At 42.8% G+C, this 18,253-nt stretch overlaps 1 protein-coding gene across 1 annotated transcript in view; it reads left to right on the top strand.

Moving 5' to 3' along the window:
* The window catches only part of LOC311052676 (ephrin type-B receptor 1-like), a gene marked incomplete at its 3' end in the record, with an annotated part of 89,757 nt that overhangs the window by 19,436 nt on the left and 52,068 nt on the right, over positions 1 to 18,253 (top strand). Inside the window, exons 2-5 of the mRNA XM_084067762.1 lie at positions 5,648 to 5,712; positions 7,898 to 8,188; positions 10,909 to 11,127; positions 12,050 to 12,230. Coding sequence (XP_083923888.1) covers positions 5,648 to 5,712; positions 7,898 to 8,188; positions 10,909 to 11,127; positions 12,050 to 12,230 — 756 coding nt within the window. The remainder of the gene's footprint in view (positions 1 to 5,647; positions 5,713 to 7,897; positions 8,189 to 10,908; positions 11,128 to 12,049; positions 12,231 to 18,253) is intronic.

The raw sequence follows: 18,253 nt of genomic DNA on the forward strand, positions 1-18,253 counted from the left end.
CTATTTTTGAACAGCCAAAAGCTGAGTGGTTAAAATTATTGTGACTATGTTAACTAATTTCCCTGGGGACCCCCTATAGTACCCAGCCAAGGACCACTGGTGGTCCCCGGACCACTGGTTGAGAACCACTGTTTTAGAGGGATCAACAGTCCATTATTTGTTTGTTTGTTTGTTTGCCTTTTCTTCCTGGCAGTCTGGATACTAAATAGCACTGTTGTTTGCACTCACACAGCTTTGACCAGTTAGGCTTAATTTAGACACCGCCAAACGCTGAAAACACAGTAAATGAGGCTATACTCAGGCTGTGAGAGTGTGTGGGTGAAATGATAGAGCTTTGTGTTGTTGCAGGCCTCTTTTTGAAACACACACACACAACATGAAAATAGGTTTACTTTAGGACATGTATTATTTATCATTTGATAAATGCCTCCTTGTTTCACCGTTGGACAAACTGGATTCTAGTGGTTCTCGACCTTTTGTGGACCCCCCCGTGGTGACGAGACGTTGGCACGCTCTATAGAGTCCCTGTTCTGGGGTGAAGAGGTTTCTTATGTAGGGGAACATAAGAGAGGACTAAGTGTAGACCCCGGTCAGCCAAGTATATAGGGTTTTTAAACTTTAAGTGGAATCAGAATAAAAATACATTTTTCAAGTTTTGAAACAAAAAAGAACATTACGTTGTTTCTACACTGCTATTGTTTTGTATTTTAATGTCATATCGTCATTAAAAACGTAGTGTTTTGCCAATTATTTGGGGGCCCACTTGCAATATCCTCATGGCATCAAGGTTCAAGGTTGTACTTTATTGTTACATCTTGTGTACAGGTACATAAGAGTAAGACTTATTTTGGTTCGGCTTCCTTGAGACAATGCATAAGTAATAACAATAGAATAAGATTTAAAGAGAGAGTGCAAAAAGAGAATAAAAAGAGCATCATCAAATCTAATGTAGGCTACATGTGCATAAAAATAAAGAAAAAGCTTGGTATATTGTATACACCATTGGTTCTCAAAGTGGGGTCCGAGGACCCCCAGGGGTCCTTGAGGGAGTTCCAGGGGGTCCCCAGCTAAATGATAGATTAGGCACCAAATGGACCCTTATGGGTCTGTAACTCTGAGAGTGTACAAATGGAACCAAATGGACCCTGACGGGTCCATTTGGTTCCATTTGTACACTCTCAGAGTTAAATTAACATAGATTTTACAATATAAATTGCGGTCCAAGTGATAGAAATGGGGGTCTGTAGCCCTAATGCATGTCAAACTGGGGGTCCTTGAAATTAAAATTGTTGAGAATCACTAGAGCCGTAAAAAATCTTCTCTTATGGGGGTCCCTGGCATATCTTTTGAAATGGGGGTCCGCGGGCTAATAAGTGTCAATTTGGGGGTCCTTGACATGAAAAAGTTTGAGAACCACTGGTATACACCACCAGCATTTTGTCTTCAGTAGCTTCCACCTAACTTTGTGTAAACAACACAGTATATTCTATAGACAGCAGATAAGGCACAGTAGGTGCAGTTCAGGCACAGTTAGTGCAAGAAAGGATGGATGGTTGGGCGTGGGGAGGGTGCAGCTTAGCATTTCCTTTTTGCCTCGGTTTGTTCTGGTTCTTGTCAGATCGTTCATGTACCTGATCGTACGTGGAAAGAAGCTTTCTTTTTGCAGTCTTTTGGCCCACCAGTTGGGCCCTGACCCACAGGTTGAGAACCGCTGCTGTATTCCAGCGGGTAAACCAGACCAGGCGGATGGAAGTCGTCAGTTTTAGATAAGCTTTTGCCCCGAGGTCGAAGGACCTTTGACCTTCGGGGGGCTGTGGGGAGGTCTGGTTCTGGGGGTCTGGGTCTAAAAAGAGCCAGACCCCCACAAAGAGAAGCTCTGGAGAGGATGAGAGAGTGACGAGCAACACGATCAGGCGATGATGAAGAGAAGGTGGGGGAGCTAATGAGAGACACTGCACCCAGAATGAGAGAGTGTGCTATAGAAGATGAGAGAGAGAGAGAGAGAGAGAGATGTCAAGAGTCGGGGGAATTGTTTGCCTGCGGCTTCCTCTGGGTGTGATGTCGCTTAAATCTTCTTATACCATGCCTTATTACAAAGGGATTTACATTGGGGACCTGTGTTGTCAGTGTGCCACTTAATCCATTAAGACCGGGAACGCATCTGTGTCATTTTAACATTTCTTTGGCTATTCAAAAATACCTTGATTTTTTAATAGGCAAAATCTGCTATTTCTTAATATGTTTATATTTTTTGGGGCTTTTTCTGCCTTTATTGATAGGATAGTGGGCTGACAGGAAATGGGGAGAGAGATGGGGGGGGGGGGTGAAAAACAGCAAAGGTCGTCGGGATCGGAAGTCGAACCCGCGACACGCTGTCAAAGCTGGATTACCAGCATATGTGGTATGCGCCTGGACCGCTAGGCCAGCGGCCCCCCCCGAAAATATATTTTCTAAAGCGAACATTTGTAAAATATTTTGTTCCAGGGACCTCCAGAAGCAAAGATTTGAGTTACAAATGTTCGCTTTAAAAAAAAATATATTCAAAGATTTGCAAAAAAATCACGTTTTTTCATAAATAGCAGATCTACAAGCTCATAGTGCGGCACTCGGTGCCGCGCTATGAGCTTGTATATCTGCTATTTTTGAATAGTCAAAGAAATCTAAAATGACACAGATGCGTTCCCGGATTGAAGGGGTTAAACTGTGTCAGCGTTGTAATGGCAGTGAGTGTGTCCATGCGTGTCGCAAATGAGCTTTGAATAGTTCAGCATCTTAACAGCACAGACAGTGACAACGCCCAACAACACCATTTGATGTTACATGGTGGAGGCGTCTTATCGTTCTGTTGAGACACATGTACTGTACCTTTTTGTATCCTTTACGTATTCCTGTAAACCCTTACCCCACCACGCAATGTTTAAAGAGATAGTTCAGCCCCCAAAAATATTTGTTTCTATGGATTAGTCACCCCATGGAGACTTGAATTCATGGATATTTATTTGTTTTTGTCGCATTCCTAAGCCAATAATTCGATGACCAGCGGACCGGTATGCAGCGGTTCCGGTAGGAGACACAAAGGAGACTCTTTGTGTCTCCTACCGGAACTACTGCCGGTCATCAAACTATTTGGCTTAGGAATGCCATGGATAAAAAATATCCATGGGGTGACTAATTGATAGAAAAAGGGTTCTCTTTTGTACACTCAGAGTTACAAATGGATAAATGAACACCAAGGTTTTAACTGTGCGCCTATTATCACTAAGTATCTGCTGTATCGATTACAGGCAACTACTGTATCAACAATCGTATCATGTTCCTTCTTAACATGTTGGATTTGAGCACTCTGCTCACCTTGAAATGAATCTCTCAGATTTACCCATTCCAGCCTCCTAAAGGCAGTATTGACCTCTTTATATCTAAATGGTTGATGTCATCATCTCTATTCTCTAATGGTGGGCGAGTACAATGCGGAAAGAATGAGAAAATGTCTCAGGCCTGCTCACATTTCAGTCTTTACGTTCGGTATTTATTTAAAGGGATATTTCACTTTCAAACATGTTTGGGGTCATTTTAACGTCTACTCAGGCTTTTCTCAGCACCCCAGTTTGATATAAATGTTATCAATAGAAACCTATTGAAACCTACCTATAGAATAATCCTACTATAATTCTAGTAAGCTGACGGTGGGTGGGTGGATGGGGTCTTGGGTCTCCGATCAAACTGCGCATGCGTCGTTGCCAGGTTTCGCGAGAGAAACAAGCAACGAGGTCTATGAAAACGAGGCCAAACCAAACGAACCCTATACCACCAACATGCAACCTGATAATAATGTCCAAAGCATGTCTGTGTATGTTTACATCCATTACTGTGTTGGCGTTAGTTGGGATTAATGTTTATTAGCCAAACCAACTTAATATGAGCCGTTAGCGTGATGCTAAGCTAACGGACGTTTGGCGCTAGCATGCGGCTAACGCTAATGCTAACGTCGTCATCGTGACTTAATCAACAATGTAAACATTTCATCAACAAACTTTATGAACCTTATTGTGGTTAATATTATCAGTGCTACCCAAGTAGTCCATTGAAAAGTATTATTTTGGTGTATTTTGTGTATTGTAACTTGGACACTGTAACTTAACACATTGGCTGCCATTGACGCAGATCTGCGTTCATTTGCGCAAAAGCCCGTTGGCTGCCATTGACGCAGATCTGCGTTCTTTCAAAAAAAAAAATTTTCCAAAATAAAAGTTTTTTTTTTTTTTTTTTTTTTTTTTTTTAATTTTTCAAAAAAACCCAAAGACCAAGGAGATATGATTTTCCGAAGAGTTTTGCTCCCAGACACTTCCTTATAACTGAAAACTTAAAAATTATGTATCTCGGCTCCTAAGTGCTTTTTTTTTCTCATTGAAAAAGTCTGGCAGCCAGCTGTAGGTAAAAATTCAAAAAGCTGGCAGCCAATGAGTTAATGGTAGCTGGGGCGACGCGTTGTTGGCTCATGGTTCAGAATGCCTCATGGGTATTGTAGTCATTTTCTGCTATTTCGGTTCTACTGTGATAGACTGTGCTACATTACCTGCTGTTTAATTGTGAATCATATATGCTATGAATATATGGTAATACAATGTTTATTTTCCTGTATTTCCAGGTTTATGACCTGTGTCATCTATGACCTGTGTGTCATCTGTGTGTCCAGTACTTTGTACTGTGTTGGTTAAAAATAAAACTACAAAAAGACAAAACACGAGTTGTGACAAAGACGTGTGATTCTCTGATTAATGTTGTTAGTGGTGTAAAATGCCATCAAAAAATATACTCAAGCCTGCTGCAGGGCAACAGAAAATAGCAAGCCTATTTTGCTATTTTATATAGCAAATTGTATATATATATATATATATATATATATATATATATATATATAGAACTATAACAACATAGTATTTATATATCCGTTTTTATATTTATATTTTGCTATATTAAAATAGCAAGCCTATATTGGTGCTATTTAATGTACTTATATACTGTTCTATGTTTGCATATCATTTGCAAATATTAAAGATTTGGAATTGTGTAGATTTCTTTCAGAGACATGTGTGGACTGTTATATCTTGAACATTTATTCATTTCCACTTACCAGACACTTTTTTTATGGTAAAAATGAGCATAAAAAGCAAAATACAGAATTCAGAAATATTAAAATGGAAAAAACAGAATTTGGGAAAAAAATAAAACGGATTTCATATGGCTCTTGCCGCGGCGGGAGCGACCGGGGGGGGGGGGGGGGGGGGGGTGCCACGACGGGACGCGCGCGGGGGAGAAACCGCGCGACAGGACGTGCATTAACCCCACGTTTGCAACGACTTTCGTCTGCGCCCTTCACCGGGTATGGTCTAGTAAATAATAATAATAATAATAATAAACAGGAAAAGACAACACTTATGCCATATCATGATATTACGATATCCAACATCACAGACCATAGATCTAGTCTCATATCACAATATCTATATATTGATTTATTGCCCAGCCCCTATGTCTTCAGTATCAATATGGTGTAATTGTGTTTGCTTACAAACAGACTTAAACTGATTTTCCTCCCTCCCCTCTCTCTCTCTCTCTCTCTCTCTCTCTCTCTCTCTCTCTCTAACAGAGACAGTGATGGATACAAGGACAGCCACAGCTGAGCTGGGCTGGATATCATTCCCAGCCAATGGGGTAAGAGCAAATAGGTGTGTGTGTGTGTGTGTGTGTGTGTGTGTGTGTGTGTGTGTGTGTGTGTGTGTGTGTGTGTGTGTGTGTGTGTGTGTGTGCGCGCATGCCCCTGGGAAGGCAGCAGTTTGAGTACACTTTACAGTGCTCCATTAACAAGTCTGTCAAAATCTTAATTACAGCGCCAAGGTGACACCAATTACCCAATATTGATGCAGAACAGAATGGTGATGAATACAGCAGAATACACACACACACGCACACACACACACACACACACACACACACACACACACACACACACACACACACACACACACACACACACACACACACACACACACACACACACACACACACACACACACACACACACACACACACACACACACACAGAGAATACTACTGTACAGTGAATAGAACAAATTAGCATACAATACTGTACATTAGAATATGGCTTCTCTGGCTCTTTGGTGTCACAGTTTTTTTGTTGATGGACTAGGTGGGTGTGTGTGTGTGTGTGTGTGTGTGTGTGTGTGTGTGTGTGTGTGTGTGTGTGTGTGTGTGTGTGTGTGTGTGTGTGTGTGTGTGTGTGTGTCTAATATATGTATATGTACATGACATGTACATGTATGTATATTGTTGCTGTCTGCTGTCGGGTGAAAACCTTATACCTGTATGTCCAAAACCTCACAGGAAATGGAATGACCTGCGTTCCAGTGGTGACAAAATAGGGAAAATAACCAACCCAGTCTCCAGGGGAAAACGTTTGTTATGGAACGTTTTTCCGGAAACGTTCAATAACAACGTTTTTGGACCAAAAAACGTTACTTTTTCACATTTTTACATTTTCGTTGCATTTCAACGTTTTTCTTTAGGGGTTAGGGTTAGGGGTTAGTTTTAGGGTTAGGGGTTAGTTTTAGGGTTAGGGTTAGGGGTTAGTTTTAGGGTTAGGGTTAGGGGTTAGTTTTAGGGTTGGGGTTGGGGTTAGGGTTAGGTTTAGGGTTCGTTAGTATGCAACGTAAAATCGCCGATTGACCCTACATGGTTCTCATCTGCGCACCCCGTTCAAATGCAACGTTTTTGGGACAAAAAAATGTTCTCACCGTACGTTTCTGCAAAACGTGCTATGACAACGTTTTCTCTGGAGATCGGGATCTACAAGATCCGCTATTTTTTCCACTATTTTCACTATTCGCCGTACAACACAGTAGGGCTTGAGGGCTTCACCGCTTTGCACAACACAGCTGTACGACAAAGTATACAATGAGCAAATAGCATTGATTTATATAAGAACATAAAAAAAGATCAAATATGGAGGTATGGTTTTCTGCCAGACGATATATATGTTTTGCTGTGTGCACATGCACATGCACATGCGCTCACGTGAGGCCACTGGCTCTAATTGTGATGAATGGCTGCTCCTCGGCCAGAACAGAACAAGGGGGAGAGCAGAGAAATAGAGCGAGCGAGGGAAGGTGGAAGGGCTTTTGGGAGAGAGAGAGAGAGAGAAGGAAAGTTTAACTCTTTAAGACCTGAGAACGCATCACGTGTGTCATTTTTAGATTTCGTTGGGCTATTCAAAAATAGCAGATCTACAAGCTCATAGCGCGTCACCGAGTGCCGCGCTATGAGCTTGTAGATCTGCTATTTTTGAAAAATCGTGAACAATTTTGTGCAAATCTTTGAATATATATATATATATATATATTTAAAGCGGGCGTTTCTAACTAAAATGTTATTGCTTCTGGGGGATTCTACACATGTCTTCTAAATCAGTTTAAAGCCGTTTTCTGAAACACTTACGTTGCATATTAATGTCAGTGTCAAGGAGCCCCACAACGATATGTATTTGGCTACGGACCCCCATCTAAAAAAAAAAAATGTTCCAGGGACCCCCAGAAGCAAAGATTTGAGTAAAAAACAATTGCTTTATAGATATATATTCAAAGATTTGCAAAAAAAAAAAACACAATTTAAAAAGAAATAGCAGATCTACAAGCTCATAGCGCGGCACTCGGTGCCGCGCTATGAGCTTGTAGATCTGCTATTTTTGAATAGCCAAAAGTATAAAATATGGATAAAGTGGTTACACAGATGCGTTCCCCGGTCTTAAAGGGTTAATGTGTGTCAGGCCACTATAAACCCATTAATCATCGCCTCTCCTCTCCCCTCCCCTCCCCCCCCTCAGTGGGAGGAGGTGAGCGGCTACGACGAGAACCTGAACACCATCCGGACGTACCAGGTGTGCAACGTGTTCGAGCCCAGCCAGAACAACTGGCTGCTCACCACGTACGTGGACCGCCGAGCCGCCCAGCGCGTCTACGTGGAGATCCGCTTCACCGTGCGCGACTGCGCCTCCATCCCCAGCGTGCTGGGCTCGTGCAAGGAGACCTTCAACCTGTACCACCTGGAGGCCGACCGGGCCGTGTCGGAGGGCGTCAAGGGCGTGGAGTACTGGGCCAACGCCCCCTTCCTCAAGGTAGACACGCCTACCCCCCTGGTGGTGGTGGGGAACATTACCTGAAAATAGCAGATCTACTAATAGATCGGCTATTTTCGGAGAGTCGGTGAGAGTCGGGGGAAAAGAGCGGACCGAGTACAGAGCCAATGGTCAAGTTGACTGACTATTGAGGGTTTAAAGGGTTAACTATCTGAAAATACACATTAACCACGATATATCGCGATACGTTTTCGTGACGATATGTATCGTTTTGGGGGGAAAAATAGGTTAGAAAAAAAGTTTTATTGTAGTTTTACTACAATAAAACTACAATAATAATAATCAGGCATGCAAACAGCCCCGAGGTGAAAAGGGTGACAACATGTTGTTGTTTTTTCGGGTCAGACTATTGCCCTATTTGGATTAAAAACGGCTATTGTAGCTGAAAAGCTACAAGTTTGCATGTCTGAATAATGCAAAAACAGAATTATTTGTTTGCATTTGCTTTTTTTCTCCCCCATATATTTTCATAATAAAAAAGTGCGTATCGTATCGTATCGATATCGTATCGAAGTTGTGAGCCAAATATCGTATCGTATCGTTTGGTGAAATTAGTGTATCGGCACACCCCTAACTTGAATCCAGCTATCTATGAAATCTATGAAAATGGTACATTTTCAAAATGTATACAGCGCCTTTATCCAAAGCGCTTTACATTGATTGTGCCATTAACCCATTCACACACACATTCATACACCGATGGCAGAGGAAACCATGCAAGGCACCAACCTGCTCATCGGGAGCAATTAGGGGTTCAGCGTCTTGCTCAAGGACACTTCGACACTAACTCTAGGGGAGCGCCCCCAGCCCCGGGATCGAACTGGGAACCTTGCGGTTTCCAGTTCACTCTACCCCGGCCACTCTACCCCTGAGACACTGCCCCCTTGTGAGCTTGTAGATCGGCTATTTTCGCCATACAGCTATTAATAGGTGTGAATCATTTCGATGCCATCACGGCCCCGCCAAAAAACACATTTTATGATATTTAGTCGACTAAAACTAGACCAAAAGTAAAACATTTCAGATGACTAAAATACTAAAACTTTTAGTCAAACTCAACAGGATTTTATTACAAACGACTATGACTAAAACTAAATAACAGTAGGGAGAGAGAGAGAGAGAGAGAGAGAGAGAGAGAGGCTACAATCACCCACAGACAGACAGATGAGAACTAAACGGAGCAAGGTGAACCCGGAGCGATTATAGCAGAGGACCCGATAGCCAGACAGATGGATAGAATGATGTAAAGATGAGCTGATGAGCTGATAGAGAGCAGACACACACAGTGAGGTTGTTAGGTAGTCGGAGGGGAGGGGAGGGGAGGGGGGCTTCAGTGACCATGTCCTTCCTGCCCTTGCTTCCTACCGGTGTTGATTTTGACAGCACATTTAGATTTAGTTTTAGTTGTCATATAGACTTTTGAATAAAATTCTGTTTAGTTTTAGTCACATTTTAGTCACCTGAAATGTTTTACTTTTAGTCTAGTTTTAGTCGACTAAATATCGAAAGTTTTGTTTTTGGCGGGGGCGTGATGCCATGGAAATGGCTGATTTACACTTTGGCTGCATGCTGAAAATAGCCGATCTACAAGCTCACAACGCGTCGCAGCGCTTGTAGATTGGCTATTTTCGGTCTGTGACACCCGCGCGCACCCATGATGACTTGTCTTTAGTTCTACTGGATCTCTTCTCCACTATAGTCCCTCCCAAACATTTTAGTCTAGTTTTTATTTGTTGACGAAATAGTCAGTCATAGTTTTAGACAGTCATCATAGCTTAGTTTTTATTGCTTTTTTTTCTCGTTTTCGTCAGTGAAAAGAGGTAGTCGACAGACATTTTTCGCCATAGTTTTAGTCGACGAAATCAACAACACTGCTTCCTACTGTGACGGAAGAAGTACTCAATACCGCAATGTGGAAATACGACTATAACAAGTAAAACTCCGGTATTTAAAATGTATGCAAAAGTACAAAAGTATATTGCCATCAAAATACACTTAAAGTACCAAAAGTAAAAGTGCTCATTCGTACTCGTCCTGTTTCAGAGCTTGTAGATCGGCTATTTTCAAATAGCTGAAGTATATGTAGGGCTGAAGTGGTTCGTGTATGTTTTGTAATAGTTAGATGCAAATCATTGGAGTGGAGTAATAGTACAACATTTGCCTCTGAGATGTAGTCAGGGACGTGCACAGATAGACTCTAGGTGGTGCTAGAGCACCTGCCCTTTGCCCTCTTGACCAGAAGTGCCCTTTTGGGAAAAAAAAAAAAAAGTGTTTTTTTTTTCAGTTTACAGCAGGGGTCTTCAACAGGGGGTCCGGGACCCCTAGGGGGTCCTCAGAGTTACTACAGGGGGTCCGGCCAAATCTTTATGTGATATGATTTTTCTTTTACCATAACCACTCGAAACCAAGGATCCCTTTTCTGAGGAGAACTTTAGCCAAAAATAGCCGATCTACAAGCTCACAACGCCTCGCGCTGCGAGGCGTTGTGAACTTGTAGATCGGCTATTTGTAGAGGGAAAAAAGAGCAGACCAAGTAAACAAAAAAAAAGTATAATTTACTTGAGCACCTGCCCCTCAAAATGTCTGTGCACGCCACTGGATGTAGTGGAGTAGAAGTGAAAGTATTGAAAATTGGAAATGCTCCACCTTATATTCTCTCTCTCTCTCTCTCTCTCTCTCTCTCTCTCTCACACACACAGGTGGACACCATCGCGGCGGACGAGAGTTTCTCCCAGGTGGATTTCGGGGGGAGGCTGATGAAGGTAAACACGGAGGTGAGGAGCTTCGGCCCACTGTCCCGAGGCAAGGGCTTCCACCTGGCCTTCCAGGACCTTGGCGCCTGCATGTCCCTGCTGGCCGTCAGGGTGTTCTACAAGAAGTGTCCCAGCGTGGTGCAGAACTTTGCCCTCTTCCCCGAGGTATGAATGAACACTCGCTAAGCGCCCGCTTTACAGACAAAAAGAGAGAAAACAGCGGTTATGCAAGCTCGTAGCGCAGCACCGAGTGCCGTGCTATGAGCTTGTAGATCTGCTATTTTTTTTTAAATCATGAAAATTTTGTGCAAATCTTTGAATATCTATTTATTTTTAAAGTGACATTTTTTAACTCAAATCTTTGCTTCTGGGGGATTCTACAAATGTCTTCTAAATCCTAACACTTTTTTTTTTTAGAAAAAACGTATGTTGCTATAATCAGTGGTTCTCAAACCTTTTCATGTCAAGGACCCCCCAAATTAAATGTATTTGGCCGCGGACCGCCATCTCAAGTCAAAATATGTTGTCCCAGGGACCCCCAGAAGCAAGGATTTGAGTTTGATTAGAAATATATATATTCAAAGTTTTGGACACATCTTCACGATTATTCAAAAATTGCGGTGTAGCCGCCCCCTATAAGTGAGTTTTGGACACTGACCAATCCTGCACCGTTATTGGCCAATAGTCTACAACGCATTGTATACCCCCTAACCCTTCCATTGTTAATGCAAATCGATACTTTTGCAAAGTCAGCCAATCACATTACAGCTAGTGTCATCACCACTAACTGTAATGTGATTGGCTGACTTTGCAAATTCAGGACTGTGATTGGCTAGCGAAACACATGACACATGTGCAGCCCTATGAATAGCAGTATGGACGTAATTTATCCTTTTTTTTAAGTGAGTCATGTTGTGATGACCACACACCGCCCACTTCACACTGGGTGTGATTTTTTAATAGCCAAAGTATAAAATAAAGGTTAAAGTGGTTAAAATCTAAAATGACAGATGCTTTCCCTGTGTTAATGGGTCAAAGACGACTCGACATTAAAAATGGTTTCTGGTTTGGACGTGTGTGCCTCTAGACGTTGACGGGAGCAGAGTCCACCTCGCTGGTCATCGCGAGGGGAAGCTGCATCTCCAACGCGGAGGAAGTGGACGTGCCCATTAAGCTGTACTGCAACGGGGACGGCGAATGGATGGTGCCTATCGGCAGCTGCAGCTGCAAGGCCGGATTCGAACCCGACAACGGGAATGTGTGCCGAGGTATGTACGTATATATGTGCACGATGAACCCTGCGTGTGTTCCCCCGTCTGTTGGCCGTGTAAAACATATATAACACGCGTGTCATTTGTAATGAGCTGTCATCAGCTCTCAGTCTTCATATAGGTTGCATCTGTGAGGATGAAGAAACCGAAACAAAACATTTAACCCATTGAGACCTGAAGCCGATTCTACATGTCTCCTAAATCTCAACAGTATTCTCAAAAACGTATGTTTCTATATCAGTGGTGCTCAATCTTTTTCATGTCACGGACCCCCAAAATGATATGTATTTGGCCGTGGACCCCCATCAAAATATTTTGTTCCAGGGACCCCCCAGAAGCAAAGATTTGAGTTAAAAATGTTCGCTTTAAAAATATATATATTCAAAGATTTGCACACATTTTCACGATTTTTCAAAAATAGCAGATCTACAAGCTCGTAGCGCGGCACTCGGTGCCGCGCTACGAGCTTGTATATCTGCTATTTTTTGAATAGCCCAAAGTGTAAAATAATGCTTTTTAGCTCAAATCTAAAAATGACACAGTTCCAGGTCTTAATGGGTTAAAACAAGAGGGCATAAAGCCTCGAGGTAAAACCAGTGTAGCTAAACAAATGCTTTGCTAAAAAGGTAGGTCTTTCTGTGTGGAGTTTGCATGTTCTCCCCGTGTCCCCTAGGGTAGGTGCCCTCACAAAAAAACATGCAGTAATCCTGGTCTCTATACTGCCTGATGGCGCCTGACGGAGGGGAAAGGAACTGGTTGGAATAACGTGTTCCTTCCACGCGCTACGTCCTACCAGGGAAACTCCCCCCCTGTCAGGTGATAAGAAGCGGCTTGCTAGCTCTTCACGCATTGAAGGAGGCCGGAGCTCAGTTCTGTGCTCTCCCTAGGCTGGCAGAGGGAGAGTAGCGCCCATGATTACATAGGCAATTGGCACTGGGTGAAAAAATGGGTTTAGTCCTCTCTTCAAAGAGTCAACCGACTGTGGTGCTCTCAGGTTCCACAGTTCGGGGGGCGGCCGAGCAGAAAGCCTGGTCACCCATGGTACGTAGGTTGGTCTTAGGGGGTTTTGAGGAGGTTAGTGTTTGAAGAGCGGAGGTTGCGGGTCGAGGGTTGTGGGGAGAACTAATTCCTAGAGGTAGGAAGGAGCGTTGCCGTGGATGCACTGATGAGTCAACAGCGATATTATCAAGTATTCGGTCCGGGAAGAGAGAGGGGAAGCCAGTGGAGTGAACGGACGATGGGTGTTTATGTGTTTGTGTTTGCGTACTCTCATCAGGATCCTAGCGGCGCTGTTCTGAATATACTGGAGAGCTTTTGAAGGCTCTTTGCTAGGGATCCCGATGAGAAGTGCGTGACAGTAGTCCCAACCTGGAGGAGACGAAGGCGTGGACACGTTTTTCTGAATTAACCCATTAAGACCTGGAACGCATCTGTGTCACTTTTTGATTTGAGCTAAAAAGCATTATTTTACACTTTGGGCTATTCAAAAATAGCAGATCTACAAGCTCATAGCGCGGCACCGAGTGCCGCGCTATGAGCATGTAGATCTGCTATTTTTGAAAAATCGTGAAAATGTGTACAAATCTTTGAATATATATTGTTTTAAAGCGAACATTTTTAACTCAAATCTTTGCTTCTGGGGGGTCCCTGGAACAATATATTTTGAGATGTGGTCAGCGGCCAAATACATATAATTTTGGGGGTCCTTGACATGAAAAAGTTTGAGAACCACTGATATAGAAACATATGTTTTTTTTTCAGAATACTGCTGGGATTTAGAAGACATTTGTAGTAATGGCTTCAGGTATTAATGGGTAAATTGAAATGTACATGTATACAGTATATGTGTACAGTAGCAAAGGTATACATATTAACAAATCCAAATTGAATAATTAGCGTTCTAATTAAGTGAATGTATAGTCTTTTGTATATTCATATCGTGGCTGCAGCCCACGACGCTTTGTATGTTGAAATTAGGAGAAGCAGGAAGACAATGGTACCAAAAATAGCTCCTCTTCTCTCCTCCATCTCTTTCCCTTTTCTTTCTTTCATTTTTTATCCTGCCCTCCTTCCCCATTTGCTCATGGTATCCAATCAGTTCTTAGTCTCCCCAGAGACTGTCATCCATTATGAGCGTGTGCGTGCGTGTGTGTGTGTGTGTGCGCGTGTGCGTGTGTGTGTGCGTGCACATAATATGATCTATGTGTACAGTGTAGTTGAATGATAAGTGAGGTCGGTTCATCCCATGTTAATTAGCCTAGCGTGTTCCAAGAAGATTACCCCACTTCAAATGACTCACGAGGTACAGAAAGATATAGAAAGAGGGAGAGAGAGAGGGGGAGAAAGAAGGAAAGAAAGAAAGAAAGTAATTTGGATATTAGTTATTCATAAAATGTAACAGCGCTGTGACCACAATCCTTCATTAATCCATTAAGACCTGGAACGCATAAGTGTCACTTCTTGATTTGAGATGAAAAAGCATTATTTTACACTTTTGGCTTTTCAAAAATAGCAGATCTACAAGCTCGTAGCGCGGCACCGAGTGCCGCGCTACGAGCTTGTAGATCTGCTATTTTTGAGAAATCGTGAAAATGTGTGCAAATCTTTGAATATATATATATATTTTTAAAGCGCACATTTGTAACTCAAATCTTTGCTTCTGGGGGGGGTCCCTGGAACAAAATATTTTGAGATGGGGGGTCCGTGGCCAAATACATATAATTTTGCTGTCCCTTGACATGAAAAAGTTTGTAAACCACTGACATAGAAACATACGTTTTTTTCAAAAAACTGTTAGGATTCAGAAGACATATGTAGAATCGGAACCTCAGGCCTTGATGAGTTAAAGAAACAAGCGTGACCTGTTAGAACTTGGACATGTATCCGTGGCAGTGCTCTCCGCGATGGCGTCCTATTACCATCATGCTATTCTGAGCGGTGCGGCGCCGATGACAATGTCATTCTTATGCTGATTTGGTTTTGTTGAATATTTAACAGACGCAATATTTGCGGTCCAACCGCTGTGTGGGCGAGTTCGACAAGACATGGCACTCGGAGGCATGTGCGGCACAAAGCCCCGGAAATGCCATGATTGATGCCCCGTGACACCCCGTAACATGATTAGTTGGGACATTTGTAATACCGAGACATTCTTTTCACCTACACATCATTTTCGGAAAATGGTGGGAATGCTCCATCTGAACAGAACACCAGAGGGGCAAGGTGGTATTTTTTTTGTCCCCCCACTGTGGTGGGAATTAGCTTGGCAACAAAGCAACAAATGCAATGTGTACACGCTACGTGATCAACTGAGGGCGGTAGCAAGGACACAAACCCCTAAACGGAAACCTATGGTTGTAATCCATTATTTATAATTATAATTATTTATAATTAGTTGTAATGATTATGGGCCTTTCACGCAAACAAGCACAAACAAAACGTTGCTTTATTTGTTTGAGCATTTTGGGATGGTTCCCTCACACACACACACACATACACGCGCGCACGCACACACGGACGCACACACATACACACGCAAATTCAGGTACAGCCAGAATTTCTAAATGGTAAACGATGCATTACATTAAATTAATGGTAAACTTTTTTTCTCCAAAGTGCATTACATTCACATTAGTCTGGTGTAGCCAGACAACTATTCCATGATCTCTGAATGCTAATATAGAGTCTGGAACTACACGGAAGGAAGCTGTCATCTGTTCGTCATTTCCGTCCACAAAAATATATCTTAAAATATCTTTATATTTATTTTTTTAATTTCCATGTCTGCTAAACAGCAAGCTATTATGCTTAAATGATTTTGATTTATATTAGGATAAATGTGCGCGACTTTAACCCATTAAGACCTGAAGCAATTCTTACCTTTATTTTCTAAATCAGTAAAAACAGTTTTTTGAAAAAAATCGGAAAAATATTTTTTCAAGATTTTTCAAGCTTGTATATCTGCTATTTTTGAATAGCCAAAGAAATCTAAAGTGACACATTGATCATTTTCAAAGCTTCCATGCTCCAGACCATAGACATATAAAGGTAGGGGCGTCTGTATCTCTGCGGGGGGCATTTTTGGGAGGGCAAACTGCCCATCAAAGTGACTACTGGCCAATCACAGTGCGTCTTTTCCGGGACTTGGCAGAATCTAGATGTATACAGGTCGCTCCAATGAACTGCAGCGGGCCAACGAGGTATCTAGGTTATTATATCTATGCTCCAGACTGTATATGACCCAGATCACCAACCTGTTCATCGGGAACAGTTGGGGGGTTTATTATGTAGCTCAAAGACACACAGCCAGGAGGCGCCGGGGATCGAACCGGGGCGGGAACCTTCCAATTCCAAGACCTCCTGAGCCATTACTACCCGCTCTACTGAAGATCAAAGCCATTAAAAAACGGGAACGCATCATGTGTCATTTTAATATTTCTTTAGCTATTCAAAAACAGCAGATATACTACAAGCTCATAGCTATAAATCGTGGGCAATCGAGTGCAAAGAGAACATGTTTTACTCCGATCTGTGCTTCTGGGGGAACAAAACGTTTAAACTTTTGAGATGTGGGTCCGTGGCCAAATACATATCATTTTGGAGGTCCTTGACTTCAAAAGTCGGAGCACCACTGATATAGCAACAGACTGTTAGGATTTAGAAAACATTTTAGATACGTATTTGGCCGCCAATCTCAAAATGTTTTGTTGCAGGGACCCCCCCCAGAAGCAAAGATTTGAGTTACAGATGTTCGCTTTATATATTCAAAGATTTGCACACATTTTCCAAGATCTTTCAGAAATAGCAGATCTACAAGCTCATAGCGCGGCACTCGGTGCCGCGCTATAAGCTTGTATATCTGCTATTTTTGAATAGCCCAAAGACATCTAAAATGACAGAGACGCGTTCGTTCCCAGATTGAATGGGTTAGAAGCAAGCTGGGGCCGGTGTTGTGTGAGGTGAATAACAGCGATATACGTGGCAACTTGCTGGTTCTGTCTGAGACTGCAAATAAATGACTACAGTGAAAGAGAGAGAGAGAGAGAGAGGCCAGAGATAAATGCGGTGCGTCCCACATCAGAGGCAGAGTTAATAGAGCCTTGCTCACATATGAGTAGGACCGTGAGCCTCAGCGAGTGAGTCAGAGTTATCATGGGACCGGTTCCAGCCAGTCTTTGGTGTGAGAGTCTCTCTGCCAGTCAGCTGATAATAAAACTTGGCAGAAAAGCTGGACATCGTCGCTATTGGAACAGATGGCTGTGTGGCTGTGTGTGCGTGTGTGTGTGTGTGTGTGTGTGTGTGCGTGTGTGTGTGTGTGTGCGCGTGCGTGTGTGTGTGTGTCGGACAGAGCCAGAATCAGGCTACAGAGACAGTGTTTATTTTCACTGTATCAAACAAGCTGCTCACATTGTTCTAACCATGAGGCAAAAATTGGCATAACATCAAAGTGCGGTGTGTGCGTGTGTGTGTGTGTGTGTGTGTGTGTGTGTGTGTGTGTGTGTGTGTGTGTGTGTGTGTGTGTGTGTGTGTGTGTGTTACTTAACACATATGAACAAGAGCCTCTTGAAAAAACAAACTCATTTCTATTAGCACTCACTAACAAAACACCAGCTAGCTTTCTCCCTCCCACTCTCATGCCCGTACATTGTACGCGCACACACACACACAGACACATGCATGCGCGCGTGCGAGCACGAACTGAAAGCCACAACTCCTGCTGTTAAGCCCAAGTCTTTTAGAGTTTTTTGGTTCTGAAATCAGAGCAACCATTTAGCACATGAATGCACACACACACACGCACACGCGCACACACACACACACACACACACACACACACACACACACACACACACACACACACACACACACACACACACACACACACACACACACACACACACACACACACACACACACACACACACTTTTCACACTTCACACACTAGTGCCAATGCAAGGCTTTAATAATTGATCAGAACGTCATCTCTATCATTACTGGTTGGCTCAGCACAGCTGGACAC

Source organism: Gymnoscopelus microlampas, assembly GCF_963454915.1.
Source record: "Gymnoscopelus microlampas genome assembly, chromosome: 9".
In the NCBI taxonomy this organism is placed as follows: Eukaryota; Metazoa; Chordata; class Actinopteri; order Myctophiformes; family Myctophidae; genus Gymnoscopelus; species Gymnoscopelus microlampas.